General features: G+C 39.3%; 1 protein-coding gene across 3 annotated transcripts in view; it reads left to right on the top strand.

Annotated features, from left to right (window-relative positions):
• Positions 1-15,808, top strand: part of MFSD14B (major facilitator superfamily domain containing 14B) — a 78,468-nt gene that overhangs the window by 53,319 nt on the left and 9,341 nt on the right. For 2 of the 3 annotated variants that reach the window (XM_005582282.5, XM_074017945.1), the window contains exons 4-7: positions 4,360-4,487; positions 7,232-7,346; positions 11,164-11,382; positions 13,057-13,170. In XM_005582282.5, the coding sequence (XP_005582339.1) occupies positions 4,360-4,487; positions 7,232-7,346; positions 11,164-11,382; positions 13,057-13,170 (576 nt within the window). Of the gene's footprint in view, positions 1-4,359; positions 4,488-7,231; positions 7,347-7,515; positions 7,640-11,163; positions 11,383-13,056; positions 13,171-15,808 lie in introns of those variants that run through there. The other variant, XM_074017946.1, reaches the window with a different exon arrangement.

Consider the following 15,808-nt stretch of genomic DNA (forward strand, 5'->3'; position numbering starts at 1 on the left):
ATGAAAGAAAAAATTGTGAAATAACAATTTGGGTAAATTTTTAAATTTACTAAAAAATATTCTACGTTAAACTTAGTTTTAAAATCAATACTTTAAAAATTTTGTTTTTAACAACTATTATGACCAAATTTAGGTAATTGGTGTTTACCACTAATGTGCGACAATATAATCTTACCAGTGGCTGAATAGGAAATTTTAGCAATATTCAAGACCTGTCTTTTTTTTTTTTTTTTTTTTTTGAGATGGAGTCCCGCCCTGTCGCCTAGGCTGGAGTGCAGCGGTGTCATCTCAGCTCACTGCAACTCCCCACTGTCCGGGTTCAAGTGATTCTCCTGCCTCAGCCTCCTGAGTAGCTGGGATTATAGGCACACACCACCACACCTGGCTAATTTTTGTGTTTTTAGTAGAGACGGGGTTTCACCATGTTGGCCAAGCTGGTCTCCAACTCTTGACCTCATGATACACCTGCCTCGCCTCCCAAAGTGCTGGGATTACAGGCGTGAGCCACCGCGCCCGGCCAAGACCTGTCTTATTTCTTGGTTGTTTCAATATCCACACAGATTATCCTTCCAATAATAGTGGTCTTTCAGTTCCTTGATCTATTTCCCTCCACCCTAAGTTAGCCATTCACTTATAATAACTCTAACCATTACGTAGTATTAATAATGGCAGACTTTCTAAGAGATAGGTACTCATTATTCCCTTTCATAGATAAGTGAATTGAGACATAAAGATAAATACTTTGCCTGTTGTTTCACAGATGCAATTGCTCAAACCAGAATTTTATCCCAAAAAGTATTGCTTCCAGCATCCAGACTCTAACCATTATACATACTGTTTCTCTATATACCCTAGTATTCAACCACTATCTCCTTACCATTCTAGCTTATAACCACTACCTCCTTACCATTCTAGCTTACTGTATTTTGTACTACAGCTCAATATATCAGCACTGAAAACCCATCCTACCTGCCTTTCACTGTCACCCCTAACCCTGTATCTTCACTTTCATCTTTCTTGGCTTTAATTCTGTGGTCAATCATTATGATCACTGCTTTGCATATAAAGCTTGCTCTCTTTTTACTCTGTCACACTTGGTTGGCTAAACCCCAACCCTTGAAAACTTAATTCTCTAGCTACTCTGTCTGGAGGCAATACCTTTTCCACCATCTGATGACCTTAACTATGTCACTAAATAAATAGAAGTAATCCAAAGAGAAATTTCAATCTCCCATCACCACATCTACCATCCACCTACATGTATCTGTTCTCATATACTCTACCTCCTCTCCTGTTTTTAAGGATGAACTGTCCTTGTTCCTTGCTAAAGCCAGCTTCTTCACATATCTCATCCATTCTCAGGAATTCAGCAATTATGCCTTTTTTCCCCAGTATTTTAAATTTTCCCTCTAAATTATTCCTTCCAGCATACAAGCATTCTATTTCTCCAGTCTTAAAAACAAAACCTCTTTTCCTTTTCTCCTCAGTCTACTACCGCATTTCTTTCTTTCCCATACTGTCTTACATTCATTACAAGTAGACTTCCACACTCACTTTTCTACCAGAATTATTCTGATCCTTTTTCCTTTTTTTTTTTTTTTTTGAGACAGAGTTTCGCTCTTGTTGCCCAGGCTGGAGTGGAATGGCGCAATCTCAGCTCACTGCAACCTCTGCCTCCTGGGTTCAAGCGACTCTCCTGCCTCAGCCTCCCGAGTAGCTGGGACTACAGGCGCACACCAGCATGCCCGGCAAATTTTTTGTATTTTTAGTAGAGACAGGGTTTCACCATGGCCAGGCTGGTCTTGAACTCCTGGCCAGGTGATCCGCCCACCTCGACCTCCCAGAGTGCTGGGATTACAGGTGTGAGCCACCGCGCCCGGCCCCTTTTTCATTCTTAAAAGGCTTTCTTTACTTGCTTTCTTCACTTGGCCTAGCATAGTTTTCTTTCTACCTGTTAGGCCACTCATTCTCAGTCTTCTTATACTATAATTCATCTCTAGATCACTTATAATACCTAATACTATGTAAATAGTTGTTACACTGTATTTTTTTAATTTGTATTTTTTATTGTTGTATTCTTATTTTTAATTGTTTTCTTCCAAATATTTTTCATCCATGATTGGATGAATCTACAGATATGGAGCCTGCATATACAGAAGGTTGACTGTGTAGTGATTTAAACTAGATACATGGACAATGGGCAAATGATCCGAACTAGATCAGTGATATTTCTCCAGAGGAATTTCCTGCTAGAGCTATTGAGATTTTCTCAGTCTACTGGGGTTACTTAACTTGTAGTAAGCCTAGGATTGCAAAAACTGTCCTGCTTACTGTGTTGAGACACCTTACTAAGAATTGGTGAGAGAACCCAGATGACACCACATGAACAACTCCTTCCCTGTGTCCATCTAGCTGTGCCTGAAGCTCAACTTACCCACAGCTGCTTTTATATAAAGTATTAAAAATAATCCTTCTTTTGTATGAGGAAGCTCTCTTCTTTCATTTGCCTATTAAACTTTCCCCTCCTTCACCCACCCATGTGTGCCCATGTCCTTATTCTTCTTGGTGCAAGATGATGAACCTTGGGTATTTCCCCAGACAACGAAGCTGCTTCACTTTGAGTCGTTCCGCTTATCAGTTTGTCTGCTGTCCTGGGTTAATCAGTTGGTGGCTGATAGGGTATTGGAATCTGTTCCTCTTTCTTTTGAGCTATGTGAACTTGGAGACTTCTGTGAGTTGATTTTCTCCAAAAAGTTCTATTCAATTCACCAAATGTATTTGAAAACCGGTGTTTACCAGGCCCTGTGATGGGCACCCCGGGTACAGAGATAAGAAGAAACCTCATCCTTCTGACCTTAATCTCAATTTTGAGTCCAGTAGAGAAGATAGACAAATAACAAGTGATTTAATGGAGTGTTGAAATCATAATAGAAGAACTAAGAGACTAGATAGAGGAGAGGAGGTGCTTCTCTCCCAGAGTTGGTAAGAATCACTAGCAGTTTCTAGGCTCCAAGTGTGGGATGGACATGCATGCAAAGGCCCATGCAAAGGCCCATTGGCACACAGGAACATTGTATGTCCAGAAAACTGGAAGTATTGCATGCAGCCACAGCATAGGATGTGTATCAGGAGCCAGGTTTTGGAGTGTCCTATTTATGTGATGTGGTGAGGAATTTTTAAAATGTATCATGGAAATTCAGATACACAAAAGAATCGTGTAATGAATATCTGTGTACTCATCACCTATTTCATTATTCATCAGCATTTTTCTACTCTTGTCCATCCCTGCTCTCCCCACTCTGCTGCTTATCTGTAGCATTGAAATGAAGGTGGCCAGCCAACAGAGTGACTGGCAAATAGTGGGCAAGCAGTGAATGTGAGTTCCTTGACTTCCTTTGCTTCTGTGTGGTGTTACCTGTGTCTCACACTCTTCCCCTTAGTTTCAACTGTAGTTGTTATTCAAGTTGGATTATCTCCTTCTTCCTAAACTCATCAGGCAGAGAGAACTTTACTTTGATTGACAAAGTTGACAAAGAATCTTGTTTGCTTTTGAGCATTAAGCATATGTACACTCCTCTTCTTTATCCCTGTGAGGCCCTGGGGATAGTATATGGTGTACATTCATTTGGGTGTCATTGTACCAGTTAATGCAGAGTTTTGTGCAGAATTGATATGCCATATATATTTATTAAAGTGATTTAAATTTCTAGCTTCTTCCCATATGCTTGGTGTGTGTTCATCTTAAGGGCCAAATGTGGGGGTGTGTGTGTATATATATATATCATATCATCTCTCTTTTCTGATTCCTTCTGGAAAACAAGCTTTTTTACTTCTTCCTTCCCTTTCTGATAGAACATTTACATTTTTGTTTTTACATTATTTTATTTTATATTTTATTTTAATTAGACAAGAGTTTTGCTCTTGTTGCCCAGCCTAGAGTGCAAAGGTGTGATCTTGGTTCACTGCAACCTCTGCGTCTCGGGTTCAAGTGATTCTCCTGCCTCAACCTCCTGAGTAGCTGGGATTACAGGCGCCTGCCACCAAGACCAGCTAATTTTTTGTAATTTTGTATTTTTAGTAGAGATGGGGTTTCACCATGTTGGCCAGACTGGTCTTGAACTCCTGACCTCAGGTGATCCACTTGCCTCGGCCTTCCAAAGTGCTGGGATTACAGGCGTGAGCCACCATGCCAGGCCTAATTTTATTTTTTAAATATTAGTTTGTATTTAATGTTTCAAATTATTATTCTGTTTCGGGGCCAGTACAATGAATTAGAGCTAATGCATTTAGAAAATATGAATTACAGGTAGTTGAGGGATCAAATTACAAAACTAACCTTTTCTTCTGTTTCTTCTCCAGGGTCTGCTCTCTTTTTTGAGTGCCCCACTCATAGGTGCCCTGTCTGATGTGTGGGGGAGGAAACCCTTTCTTCTCGGCACTGTATTCTTCACCTGCTTCCCAATCCCGCTGATGAGGATCAGCCCATGGTGAGTGACTTGGCCCTTCACCTCCCGACTGCCTGTTTTGAGTCACATGTAAATTATACTTACATTTGCAGAGCACTTCTTAACTATTAACAAAGCAGTTGTACTTGTGTTTTCTTTTTTTTTTCTTTTTTTTTTTTTTTTTTGAGACGGAGTCTCGCTCTGTCGCCCAGGCTGGAGTGCAGTGGCGCGATCTCGGCTCACTGCAAGCTCCGCCTCCCGGGTTCACGCCATTCTCCTGCCTCAGCCTCCCGAGTAGCTGGGACTACAGGCGCCCACAACCGCGCCCGGCTAATTTTTTGTATTTTTAGTAGAGACGGGGTTTCACCGTGGTCTCGATCTCCTGACCTTGTGATCCGCCCGCCTCGGCCTCCCAAAGTGCTGGGATTACAGGCGTGAGCCACCGCGCCCGGCCCCGTACTTGTGTTTTCATTTGATTTCTCTGGTAATACTGAAAGCCAGTTTGGACAGTTGTCATTATATCCATTTTATAAATGGGGAAGTGAAGACATTCTAGAATTAAGTCTGAGATAAGTTATTTAGGTGAAGAAATAGAAATAAAAGATGCCTCTTCAGGCAGCTGATGTTGCTATGATGTCAGGTATGGGAGTTTAACCCTGGAAATGGGCTAACAATCTCCTGTCTTCATCACTGTGGCTTTTAGTTGACTTTGTAAATATATTATATTTGTCAGCTCATCGCTATGGGGCACTGACACAAACATAGTTTATATCATAATAGGCGGGAGTCACTTTAAAATATACTATAGTAAGGCTGATAGCCTATTTTAAATCATAATGTGAATTTGAGTTCGTTTTTTTTCCTTCTTTTTTTTGAGATGGAGTGTCTTCCCCTGTCGACCAGGCTGGAGTGCAGTATCTTGGCTCACTGCAACCTCTGCCTCCCAGGTTCAAGCAATTCTCCTGCCTCAGCCTCCTGAGTAGCTGGGACTACAGATGGCTAATTTTTGTATTTTTAGTAGGGACGGGGTCTCACTATATTGGTGAGACTTCCCTTGAACTCCTGACTCCTGGTTACCTGCCTCGGCCTTCCAAAGTGCTGGGATTACAGGCATGAGCCACTGTGCCCAGCCCCTTTTTTTTTTTTCCTTTGTATAAATCAGGAGAGTATTTAGCATGTGACCAAAGCCCATTTAGTTACCAAAGGTGGGTCGGAATTTGCATGTGAGCTGTAACTTAGTTGGTTTTTTTTGGATAACAGAAGATGGTATTTTGGTGTGTATTCCTATTGCAGAGATGCTCTTATGTGAAGAACACACTTACATATGGAAGTTTTGTTTTGGTTTTTAATCCTATTAATATATTTTTTTGGGGGGGGCTCGTGTGAAAATATTTTCATTTGATTATTTGGTAGGAATTTCATGCTAACATCTATCACATTCTAAATTTATTGGGTACCCATAATCATTTTATTTTCTATGAGTTGATGAATTTTTTGGTATTGAGTGTTTATGTCCAAGATGTCATGCTTTTCCAATGAGTTGGGACTTTTTAATGTCCTTTTTTTAGCTTAAAATTTTTTCTTTAGATCTTGTACATTTCTTGTTAAGTTTTGTTCCTATAAATTTTATCCTTTTTGTTCTGCTGCAACATGAGCTCTTCTAATTGCTTGGTTTTCTAGGTATGTTAATATCATCTGTAATTTTATCTCTTTCCTTCCTGTTTTCATACTGCTCACTGCTTTTGCTAATTGCTTTCACTAATGAATATTAGTAAATCAAAGTGATGATTTTGGTCTTATTTTTCTTTATATATATAAAAAGGGAGTATTGTAGTGTTTCGTCATTAGGTGTTAAGCTAGTTTTTAGACTGAAAAATATTCCTATTGTATACACAGATTTTTAAAAAACATTAAGAGTACATGTCAGATTTTGATGACTTTATAGCATTAATGGATATTATTTGCCTTTTCTCTTGTTTTTTTTTTTTTGAGATGGAGTCTCGCTCTGTTGCCCAGGCTGGAGTGCAGTGGTGCAATCTCGGCTCACTGGCAAGCTCTGCCTCCTGGGTTCACGCCATTCTCCTGCCTCAGCCTCCTGAGTAGCTGGGACTTCAGGCGCCCGCCACCACTCCTGGCTAATTTTTTGTATTTTTAGTAGAGATGGGGTTTCACCGTGTTAGCCAGGATGGTCTCGATCTCCTGACCTCGTGATCTGTGATCCCCTTTTCTCGTTAGAGCTACTAAAATGAATAATTATATTATAGATTTTTAAATATTAAATATTTGTCTATCCTGAAGTAAACCCCACTTTTTGTTCTATAAGATTTTTTTTTTGTTAATTTTAAACTAGGTTTTTAAAAAAGCATCTATCACATGATAGAAATTTTTGGTCTTAATTACACTAATATAATATTTTTCATTATGATTTCTGCTTTTATGTAGATCTTCAAATCATTTGTTGTATGTCTTTTTCTTACTTATAGCTAGGATATTTGAGAAGGTTTTTTTCCTGTCGGCTACCTTTAAAAATAAAACTTTTACCTAATCCCTTTATTCTTTCCGTTTTTCCTCTTCTTTTGTTTTTTTAGGGGGCATGTACTGACCCCCTTTGAACAATGATGAAATTACTTCTACTTCTTCCTGTCTTAAATTTTTTTGGTATATTTAAGTATATATACATATACAAGTATACTTATTTCTTTATGTTTAATCTTGACATGATGTCTTTGGCTCAGGTAATAAAGGTGTACATATACTCTTGGGTCATTAAAATAATCTTTTTATAGGTGGTATTTTGCGATGATTTCTGTGTCTGGAGTCTTCTCGGTCACGTTCTCTGTAATATTTGCCTACGTAGCTGATGTCACTCAGGAGCACGAGCGAAGTACAGCTTATGGATGGGTAAGATAATAGACTATATATTTTTTTAACCAGAATAGTAATTAACATTGTATTAGAAATTTACTGGAAAGTGAATTAGTCCTTTCCTGCACTGCTATAAAGAAATATCTGAGACTGGGTAATTTATAAAGAAAAGAGGTTTAATTGTCTCACAGTTCTGCAGGCTATAAAGGAAGCATAGAGGCTTCTGCTTCTGGGGAGGCCTCAGGAAGCTTTTACTCATGATGGAAGGCAGAGCCGGAGCAGGCATCTTCACATGACTGGAGCAGGAGGAAGAGAGAGCGAAGATGGAGGTGCTACACACTTTTAAACGACCAGATCTCAAAGAATTCACTCACTATTACAACCAAGGAAGGTGGTGCTAAACCATTCCTGAGAAACTGCCCCCGTGATCCAGTCACCTCCTACCAGGCCCCATCTTCAACAATGGGGATTACAATTGAATATTTGAATTTTTAAAAAAATTATTCTGATTTGTTTCTTGTTATCTGATCCTGAGGAGTGTTAAGCAGTCAAGGTGCACGAGTCTTTGTGCACCTAATTTTAATTGGAGAGGTGCTGAACGTCAGCAATGTTAATCCATTGTTAACTCTATTGGTGGTTGTGTGTTTTGGACATACATTTGGGACATGGTATGTAGAAAAGGACTACGTTCACTCATTCATCAAATACATAGTTGCTGAATAACAAAAGTTATAGGAGACCGTTTTTCTGATAATTTCACACCAGACAGTGTTTCTAATTTTCTCAGGCATGGTAATGGCATTATGGTTATGTAGAAGAAAGACTTGTTAGAAGATAGCTGAAGTGTTTTACATCAGTGTCAGGACTCTGCCAGTTATTTTCAGATAGTTCAGGGAAAAGATAGCATAGCATGTGGATGTGCATGGGTGGGTATGTGTTCCAAGCCTGAACCTGTGAGACATGGAAGTATGCTTTGTACGATTCTCCCATCTTCCTCTGTATTTGAAAACATTCAGAATAAGAAAGTGGAAGAAGAAAGATGATCTGGCTAGGTTGTGGGGAATAGGCTGGAGAGAGATTGAATGCCAGAAACTTAGGTTATTTATCTCCTTTTCCTGGGTGTTTTAAATCTGCTTCCTGGAGTAGAGTAAGTTCTCATTCATCGCTGACTGAATGAATAACTTCCTGAATCAATGATGGGCATATAAATGAGTTACTACCGTTTCACAGAACACAACAGTTTTTACTTTGTTGACTTTAGACATCAGTAGTTTGAAAACTACTCTTTCAACCCCACTTCCCTCTGACTATTCTACCTTCACTCTCTCTCCTTGCTTCTTCCCTCCACTCCTGAATGTCCCTCTCATGCCATGCCCCAAAAAGGGGCTTCTCCAGAGTCGTGATGGAGGAGGACAGAGATAGAAGCTGATAGGAAAGCTTCAAATAAGGCAAGATTTGGAGCTCACTCAGGAACACCCAAAACAGAAATAGGCCGGGTGCGGTGGCTCACGCCTGTAATCTCAGGACTTTGGGAGGCTGAGGCGGGGGCAGATCACAAGGTCAAGAAATCAAGACCATCCTGGCCAACATGGTGAAACCCCGTTTCTACTAAAAATACAAAAATTAGCTGAGCGTGGTGGTGTGCACCTGTAATCCCAGCTACTTGGGAGGCTGAGGCAGGAGGATTGCATGAACCCGGGAGGCGGAGGTTGCAGTAAGCCAAGATTGCGCCACTGCCCTCCAGGCTGGCAACAGTCAGACCCGCCTCAAAAAAAAAAAAATTCCACCCCCCCAACTCCAAAAGTTGCCCACCCCCCCGCGCCCCCGCCAAAAAAAAAAGAAAAAAGAAGGCAGGTTGTTCATGTTCAACATGTGCCCATAAGGCTTGGCCAACAGAGTGGTGAGGGACAGCTTTCTTCTGCAGCATGGGAAATACTGTTGAGATACTCATTTTTCTGCAATATTATTAGATTTTTGTTCCTCCCTTTCAGCTGAGAAACCATTCACACAGCTGTTGTGCTGAGCAGTAGTGCTTTCAGGAAAGATTTAAGAGAGTTCTAACCAGAAGTGCCTGTGACTTCATTACCCTCTCCAGCTCAACTCCTCATTGTATAATGGCAGTTAGGATTAATGTCTACTCATAGGGGCACTGAGAGAAATCAGTGAGCGTGCACATCCGGACTGAGACAGCACTCAGCTGAAGTGTGCTCCCAGCCAGCATAAGCAACTCAGCATGCAAGGCTGCCTGGATTGCAGTCTACCTATCTTACAGATATAGGAGAATTTATTGCCAATTAATTACAGAATGTGTCAATCAAGTTCTAAGGAGCATTTTGAGACCCATTAAAGAACAATATAAAAATATGTGCAACTTCCTTACTCAAACTTCTTCATTAAACCAAGAAAGTAGTAATTCTTTCAGGGCTACAGCAATGATTAGTCAAATTAATAAGTGAGTTAACACTAAGAGTTTGTTGTGGTGAAATCATTCTTTAGATTTATTCATCAGAGTTGTATTGAATGTTAAATGAAAGAGGAGTTTAGATAAAAAAACAAACTAAGCAAGTAGGCTACTTTAGGCTTTAAGATAGACACATTTTGCAGAGTTTCATGAGGCCATAGACCCTTTAACACCTGAAGATGCTGCAGCAGTGCTGCCCTAACACCTGAGAAGAGTGTAGGAATGTTCCCATAACTTTGCATGTTGTTGCAGTTTATAATGCAGTTATTTGGTTGCCCTGATACTCTTGAATAAAGCGGGAAAAACTGAGGGCAAGAGCTTTGTTGTCTTTGGTACATAGTAGATACTCAGTAAATATTGAATGAAGGATTCCTATTCCCCAAATTGGAATTTTCCACATTCTTTTTTTTCCCTTCAAAAACACTTATTTTTAGCTTTTATAGTACTTTTAGTATAATACTAATTTCAGATATAGTGTTTTTTTATTCAGTTGGGAGATGATGGATAAAAATTTTTTTTATTGCCAGAATTTTTATGATTTTTAATAAAATCCATTAGAAGTTTAAAAAGCTAACTTAGAGATATGCATTTGACATTTAGTGTGGTTATAATTTGGAGTTTGCCCAATAAGCATCTGACCATTCAGATTGTGTTCTAAATAAAGTGGGCATTCCACATGCTTATAGAAATGCAGTGTGAAGGGCTTCACTGTGGCTTTAGGTTGTGGGTGTGCTTAGCTGGTTCTGTGGTCAGGTGGTGACAGAGAGACAAATCTACAGCTGTCTAGTCAAAAAGCTTCAACTTCCACCTCAACGAATTCTTTGTTGTTAATAGTTTTTTTCCTAAGAATAGCAGATGGTTCCCCCTGACCCCCAGCAGTGCTAATGAAATGACCACCACATGATAAAATGTTCAAACGGTGCAGTGTTTTTAGAAGATTAAATCAAGCACAGTTCCTGAGTAGTTCATAGGTTTTGTCATCAGCCCTACAGGAATTCTTTTCATACCGTCTCACATCCCCAGTCCCCAGTTAAAGAAGACCAAAGAGCTAATGTTTTATTTGTGGGGAAGGTTTTTACAGTTTTTATTTCTAATAAGATAATTGTTTTTCACTCTTGTAGCTCTGCAGGGTATCTCCAGTTAGTTAATAGTTTGTGAACACATTCTTAAATCCCTTTAATTCTTTTTCATTCTTAAAATTTATATGCAACACATTTCTTTTGTCTTACTTAAAGCTAGGGAGGCATGGCTGCAGGTATGCACCTGTGGGAGCCTGGTTGAGTGTGCTTTCCTGAAGGTGTGCACCTGCAGCAGGCAGGACCTGGGTAAGGAGATGCTTTCCCCACAGGTGTTTACCTGTGGGACCCTGGGTGAGAGTGTGCTTTCCCACAGGTCTCAGCCACCTTTGCGGCTAGTCTTGTCAGCAGCCCGGCCATTGGAGCATATCTTTCTGCCAGTTATGGAGACAGCCTCGTTGTGCTGGTGGCTACAGTGGTGGCTCTTCTGGACATCTGCTTCATCTTAGTGGCTGTTCCAGAATCTCTGCCTGAGAAAATGAGACCGGTTTCCTGGGGAGCTCAGATTTCTTGGAAACAAGCGGACCCTTTTGCGGTAAATAAAAATATGGAAATATTTACTTTCCTAAATGTCTTTCTAAGCCAAGCAAATGAAAGTATGTATGTGCAGTCTCAAAGATCCTAGCAGTTGTTGAGTTATTTCTTTAGTAAAAATAGAAAAACAAAATTAATTGCAAGTAAGGGATTTAGTCTTTGTATTAAGAAACATATAGAATTGGTACTTAAGCATGTCTTAGGGGAAGAGAGAGAAAATGTCTAGTTAATTCTTGATGAGAATTTGGGAAGAAAGTTTCTTTTTGCATGGTTGTTTTCATCCTTTTTAAACAAAATAAGTGAAAGTGATCATTTGAAGTGGTCATTTTCACTCATTTTAACTCAAAAAGGATAAATGCCTTTGGTTTGAATGAGTTATTTTAATTTTGACCAGAGATATTTAATTTGTATGTTACAGATTATTGTTTTCTATAATATGTCTCTCCCTCCCTGTCTCCCTCCCTCTCTCCCTCTCTCCCTCCCTCCTTCCCTCCTTCCCTCCCTCTCCTCTCCTCCACCCCCTTCTTTTTTTTTGGCATGGGAAGGTGATGTGTCACACAGCTGGAAAAAGTATCTTATGTCTCACCTTCTCTCTACCCTACCTGGTTTGAAATTGTTCTTGGGGAAAAAAAAATTTGTACACAAAGAAAAGAACCAGTGGTTTGGTTTTCACTTTTTGTCCCCCAAGTTTACCTTTCAGAAAAATTCATTTAATTAGTTAAAAATTACTTTTTCTAAAATACCACGAGCACATGACCTAGGGATCCTGCTTGTTCTATTATTGTCACAATGTCAGACACCAAAAGAAATATTTAGAGAAGGAAGCCAGTAGTGGGGTTGGGAGCCAGCCAGTTAGGCTTCCCACCTTCTTTTGTAGTGATCAAGTTACACATCAAAGCTCCTCTGTGAAGTAGAGCAACTGTGGCTTACTTTTCAGGGCAATTGTGAGGATTATTGTTAATGTGTATAAATTAACTAGCGTAGTGTCTGTTGCCCAGCAAAGTCTCAACAAACAAGCTGCTTTTGCTATTAATTACATAAAAGCTATGGTCTGATGACCTAGAAACTCTGCAGCACTTTCCATTCCTTTGGTATTAACTTACCATTTGGTTCTATTCAACAATCCTATGTATGTAAGAAGGATTTTTCAACAAGGTTGTAACATTCAACAAGTTCTTACCAGTTTGACCCTATGGCTGGAACATACTTATCTGTCTACCAGATATACAGATAAATTGAATATGAACACTTTGAAGAATAGAGTGAATTTACATATATGGAAACCTCTGTACTGAATATGACTTTAAAGAAGTTACATTATGAATCGAGAGAAGTGATTTTCTTAAAAGGTTCTGTAGGAATGTATTTCCAGGTTTTGTTTATAGGAAGTTCAGGATCTGTTCAGGAATTTTAATCAGTGTGTTAACAAAGATGAATAAGTGTGTTTTGTGGGGGTTTTTTTTCTCCTTCTTTTTAGCTATATGATTTGAAATACATACCTCTGAAATTAAGACTTGTAACTTTCTCAGAAAGATGGTGATAGAACTTCCTTTTATAACCATTTGACTTTTGTTATTCATCTTAATAGATCAAAATAATGAAGCTAATGTCCCAGAACATTGGCAACATAAATGGGTATTGGCATTTTAAGTGTGTTCTTTCTGCTTATTCTCAGTCGTTGAAGAAAGTTGGAAAAGATTCTACTGTCTTACTAATCTGCATCACCGTGTTTCTTTCATACCTTCCTGAAGCTGGACAGTATTCAAGTTTTTTTCTCTATCTTAGGCAGGTGAGTAGTGAGTGGCTAGTAGCCTTTCAATACCAGGAAAATCAAAGATGGAGATTTGTCTAAAGATATTTTGAGGAAACCACTGCAGAGGAAAAAACATGTGAACTTGCTTCTAGTTATAAATGTAGGTGCTGGCATATAATTACTAAACAGGGCACCTTTAATGCAATGATTTATAGTAAGATAATTACTGTGGAAAATTTTTTTTCTTGAGAATCAGAATTAGCAGAAACATAATTTTTTTTTTTTTTTTTTTTTTTTTGAGACAGAGTTTTGCTCTTGTCCCCTAGGCTGGAGTCCAATGGCATGATCTTGGCTCACTGCAACCTCCACCTTCCAAGTTCAAACGATTCTCCTATCTCAACCTCCCGAGTAGCTGGGATTATAGGCATGCACCACCATGCCCAGCTAATTTTTGTATTTTTAGTAGAGACAGGGTTTCACCATGTTGGCCAGGCTGGTCTCAAACTCCTGACCTCAAGTGATCCACCCGCCTCAGCTCCCAAAGTGCTACGATTACAGGCATGAGCCACCATGCCCGGCCAGTTTTTTTTTTTTTTTTTTTTTTTTTAAATAGACTATTTTTCTACAACAGTTTTAGGTTCACAGCAAAATTGAGAGTAAAATATGGAGATTTCCCATATATCCCCTATCCCCACACATGCATAGCCTCCTCCACTATCAACATCTGCCACCAGGGTGGGGAAATTTTTACAGCTGATGAACCTACATTGACAAATTATCTTAACATAAAGTCCACAGTTTACATTAGGGTTCATGCTTAGTGTTGTACATTCTGTGGGTTTGGACAAATGTATGATGACATGATAACATGTATCCACCCTTACAGTATCAACACAGTGAATTTTCACTGCAAAAATCCCTTGTGCTATGCCTGTTCATCTCTCCCTCCACCACCAACCCCTGGCAACCACTGATCTCTTTATTGTCTCCATAGTTTTGCCTTTTTCATTCCGTATGTAGCCTTTTTAGATTAGTTTCTTTCAATTAATAATATGCATTTAATGTTCTTTCATGGCTTGATAGCTCATTTTGTTTTTGGCATTTGTTTGGATTTGCCACTGAATGACACCTTACTTGCTTCCAATTTGACAGTTGAGCATAAAGCTGCTGTAACATTCATATACTGTAATGTTTTAAATCTTTAATAATATTAAATTTAACAGATAAAACTTATTTCAGACATGCCCTTGTTCCAAGTCTGACTGAAGCCAGCTTGCTGAGGCATCTTCAGTAGGTCATGGCTCAACTGCTGCTGTGGACTTCAGAGGGGCTCAAAAGCGTTAATCAAAATCTTCCCTCTCTAGAGTCTTTTACACTTTAAAAAAATTTATACCCCATTTTGTCCCTCAAAACAGATAATTGACTTAAGGCAATTAAAAAAAAGAAAACCAAAAACTTACCCTTTCCGACCGTTCTTCAGCTCTCTGGGATTGCTCAGACCTAAACTGCCTTCCATTGCATCCTGTGCTCTTTTACTGATTTCACTGCAAGGCAGGCCTTTTCCTAATGGTTTACTTTGACAGAGCAAGCTTCCTCCTAAGATAAATTCCTCTTTTTCTGGTGATATTTAAAAATGAAATATATTAAATTCTTCATTCTGATAGTTTTCCTAGGTCTTTTTCATTAGCCAGTTGTGTGCCTGGAAGCAAGACACTCATTTATGAAATGAGAACAATGTATATAATTTAATCCCATAATTTTTAAGGTCCTTTTCCTGAATTTTAATATAGGGCAAAATAATGTAACTTTTTTTTTTTTCTTGAGACGAAGTCTCGCTTTGTTGCCCAGGCTGGAATACAATGGCATAATCTTGGCTCACTGCAACCTCTGCCTCCCGGGTTCAAGCTGTTCTCCTGCCTCAGCCTTCTGAGTAGCTGGGATTATAGGCGTGCGCCACCACGTCTGGATAATTTTTTGTATTTTTAGCAGAGATGGGGTTTCACCGTGTTGGTCAGGCTGGTCTCGAACTCCTGACCTGATGATCTGCCCACCTCGGCCTCCCAAAGTGCTGGGATTACAGGCATGAGCCACTGCGCCCAGCCCCAAAATAAGCTAACTTTTTAAAAACTTGATATTTAAGACTTAAAAGTTGTAGACATTTCAGAGATACTGTTATGGTCAGAGGCTTAGAAATCATTGCCTGGTTACTTTGGCTGCTTGTTAGAATCACCATGGGAGCTTTTAAAACATACCAGTGCCTGTGTCATACCCTCAGAGAGCCTGATTTAATTGGTCTCCAGTGGTCTTCCAGCATCTCACTGCTCTCCTTCCCTTGCTCTCCTTATCCCTTGTCTTTTGCTCACATCATGATTTTAATGTGCAGGCAAAGTTGAAAGCCGCTAGCTTTGCTAATGAGCAGTGCTGTATTGGTAGCATCAAAAGTCAGTCATTTTCTTTTCATTTTTTATTACTTGATATTTATCAATTTGTGGTTTGGGGATGGAGAGGATATATAAAACAACAGGTAGACATATAATAGAAAATGTCTGAAAATAACACAAGTTGTTCCTGCTTATAATGATTTCTTATATCAGTTTTAGATATAAATTAGTGGTTACACAGGTTCAGCTTTCAGCACTGTCTTAATTTGCCACTGGTTTTATGAATTTTCCTC

Source organism: Macaca fascicularis, chromosome 15, assembly GCF_037993035.2.
Source record: "Macaca fascicularis isolate 582-1 chromosome 15, T2T-MFA8v1.1".
NCBI classification, from domain to species: domain Eukaryota; kingdom Metazoa; phylum Chordata; class Mammalia; order Primates; family Cercopithecidae; genus Macaca; species Macaca fascicularis.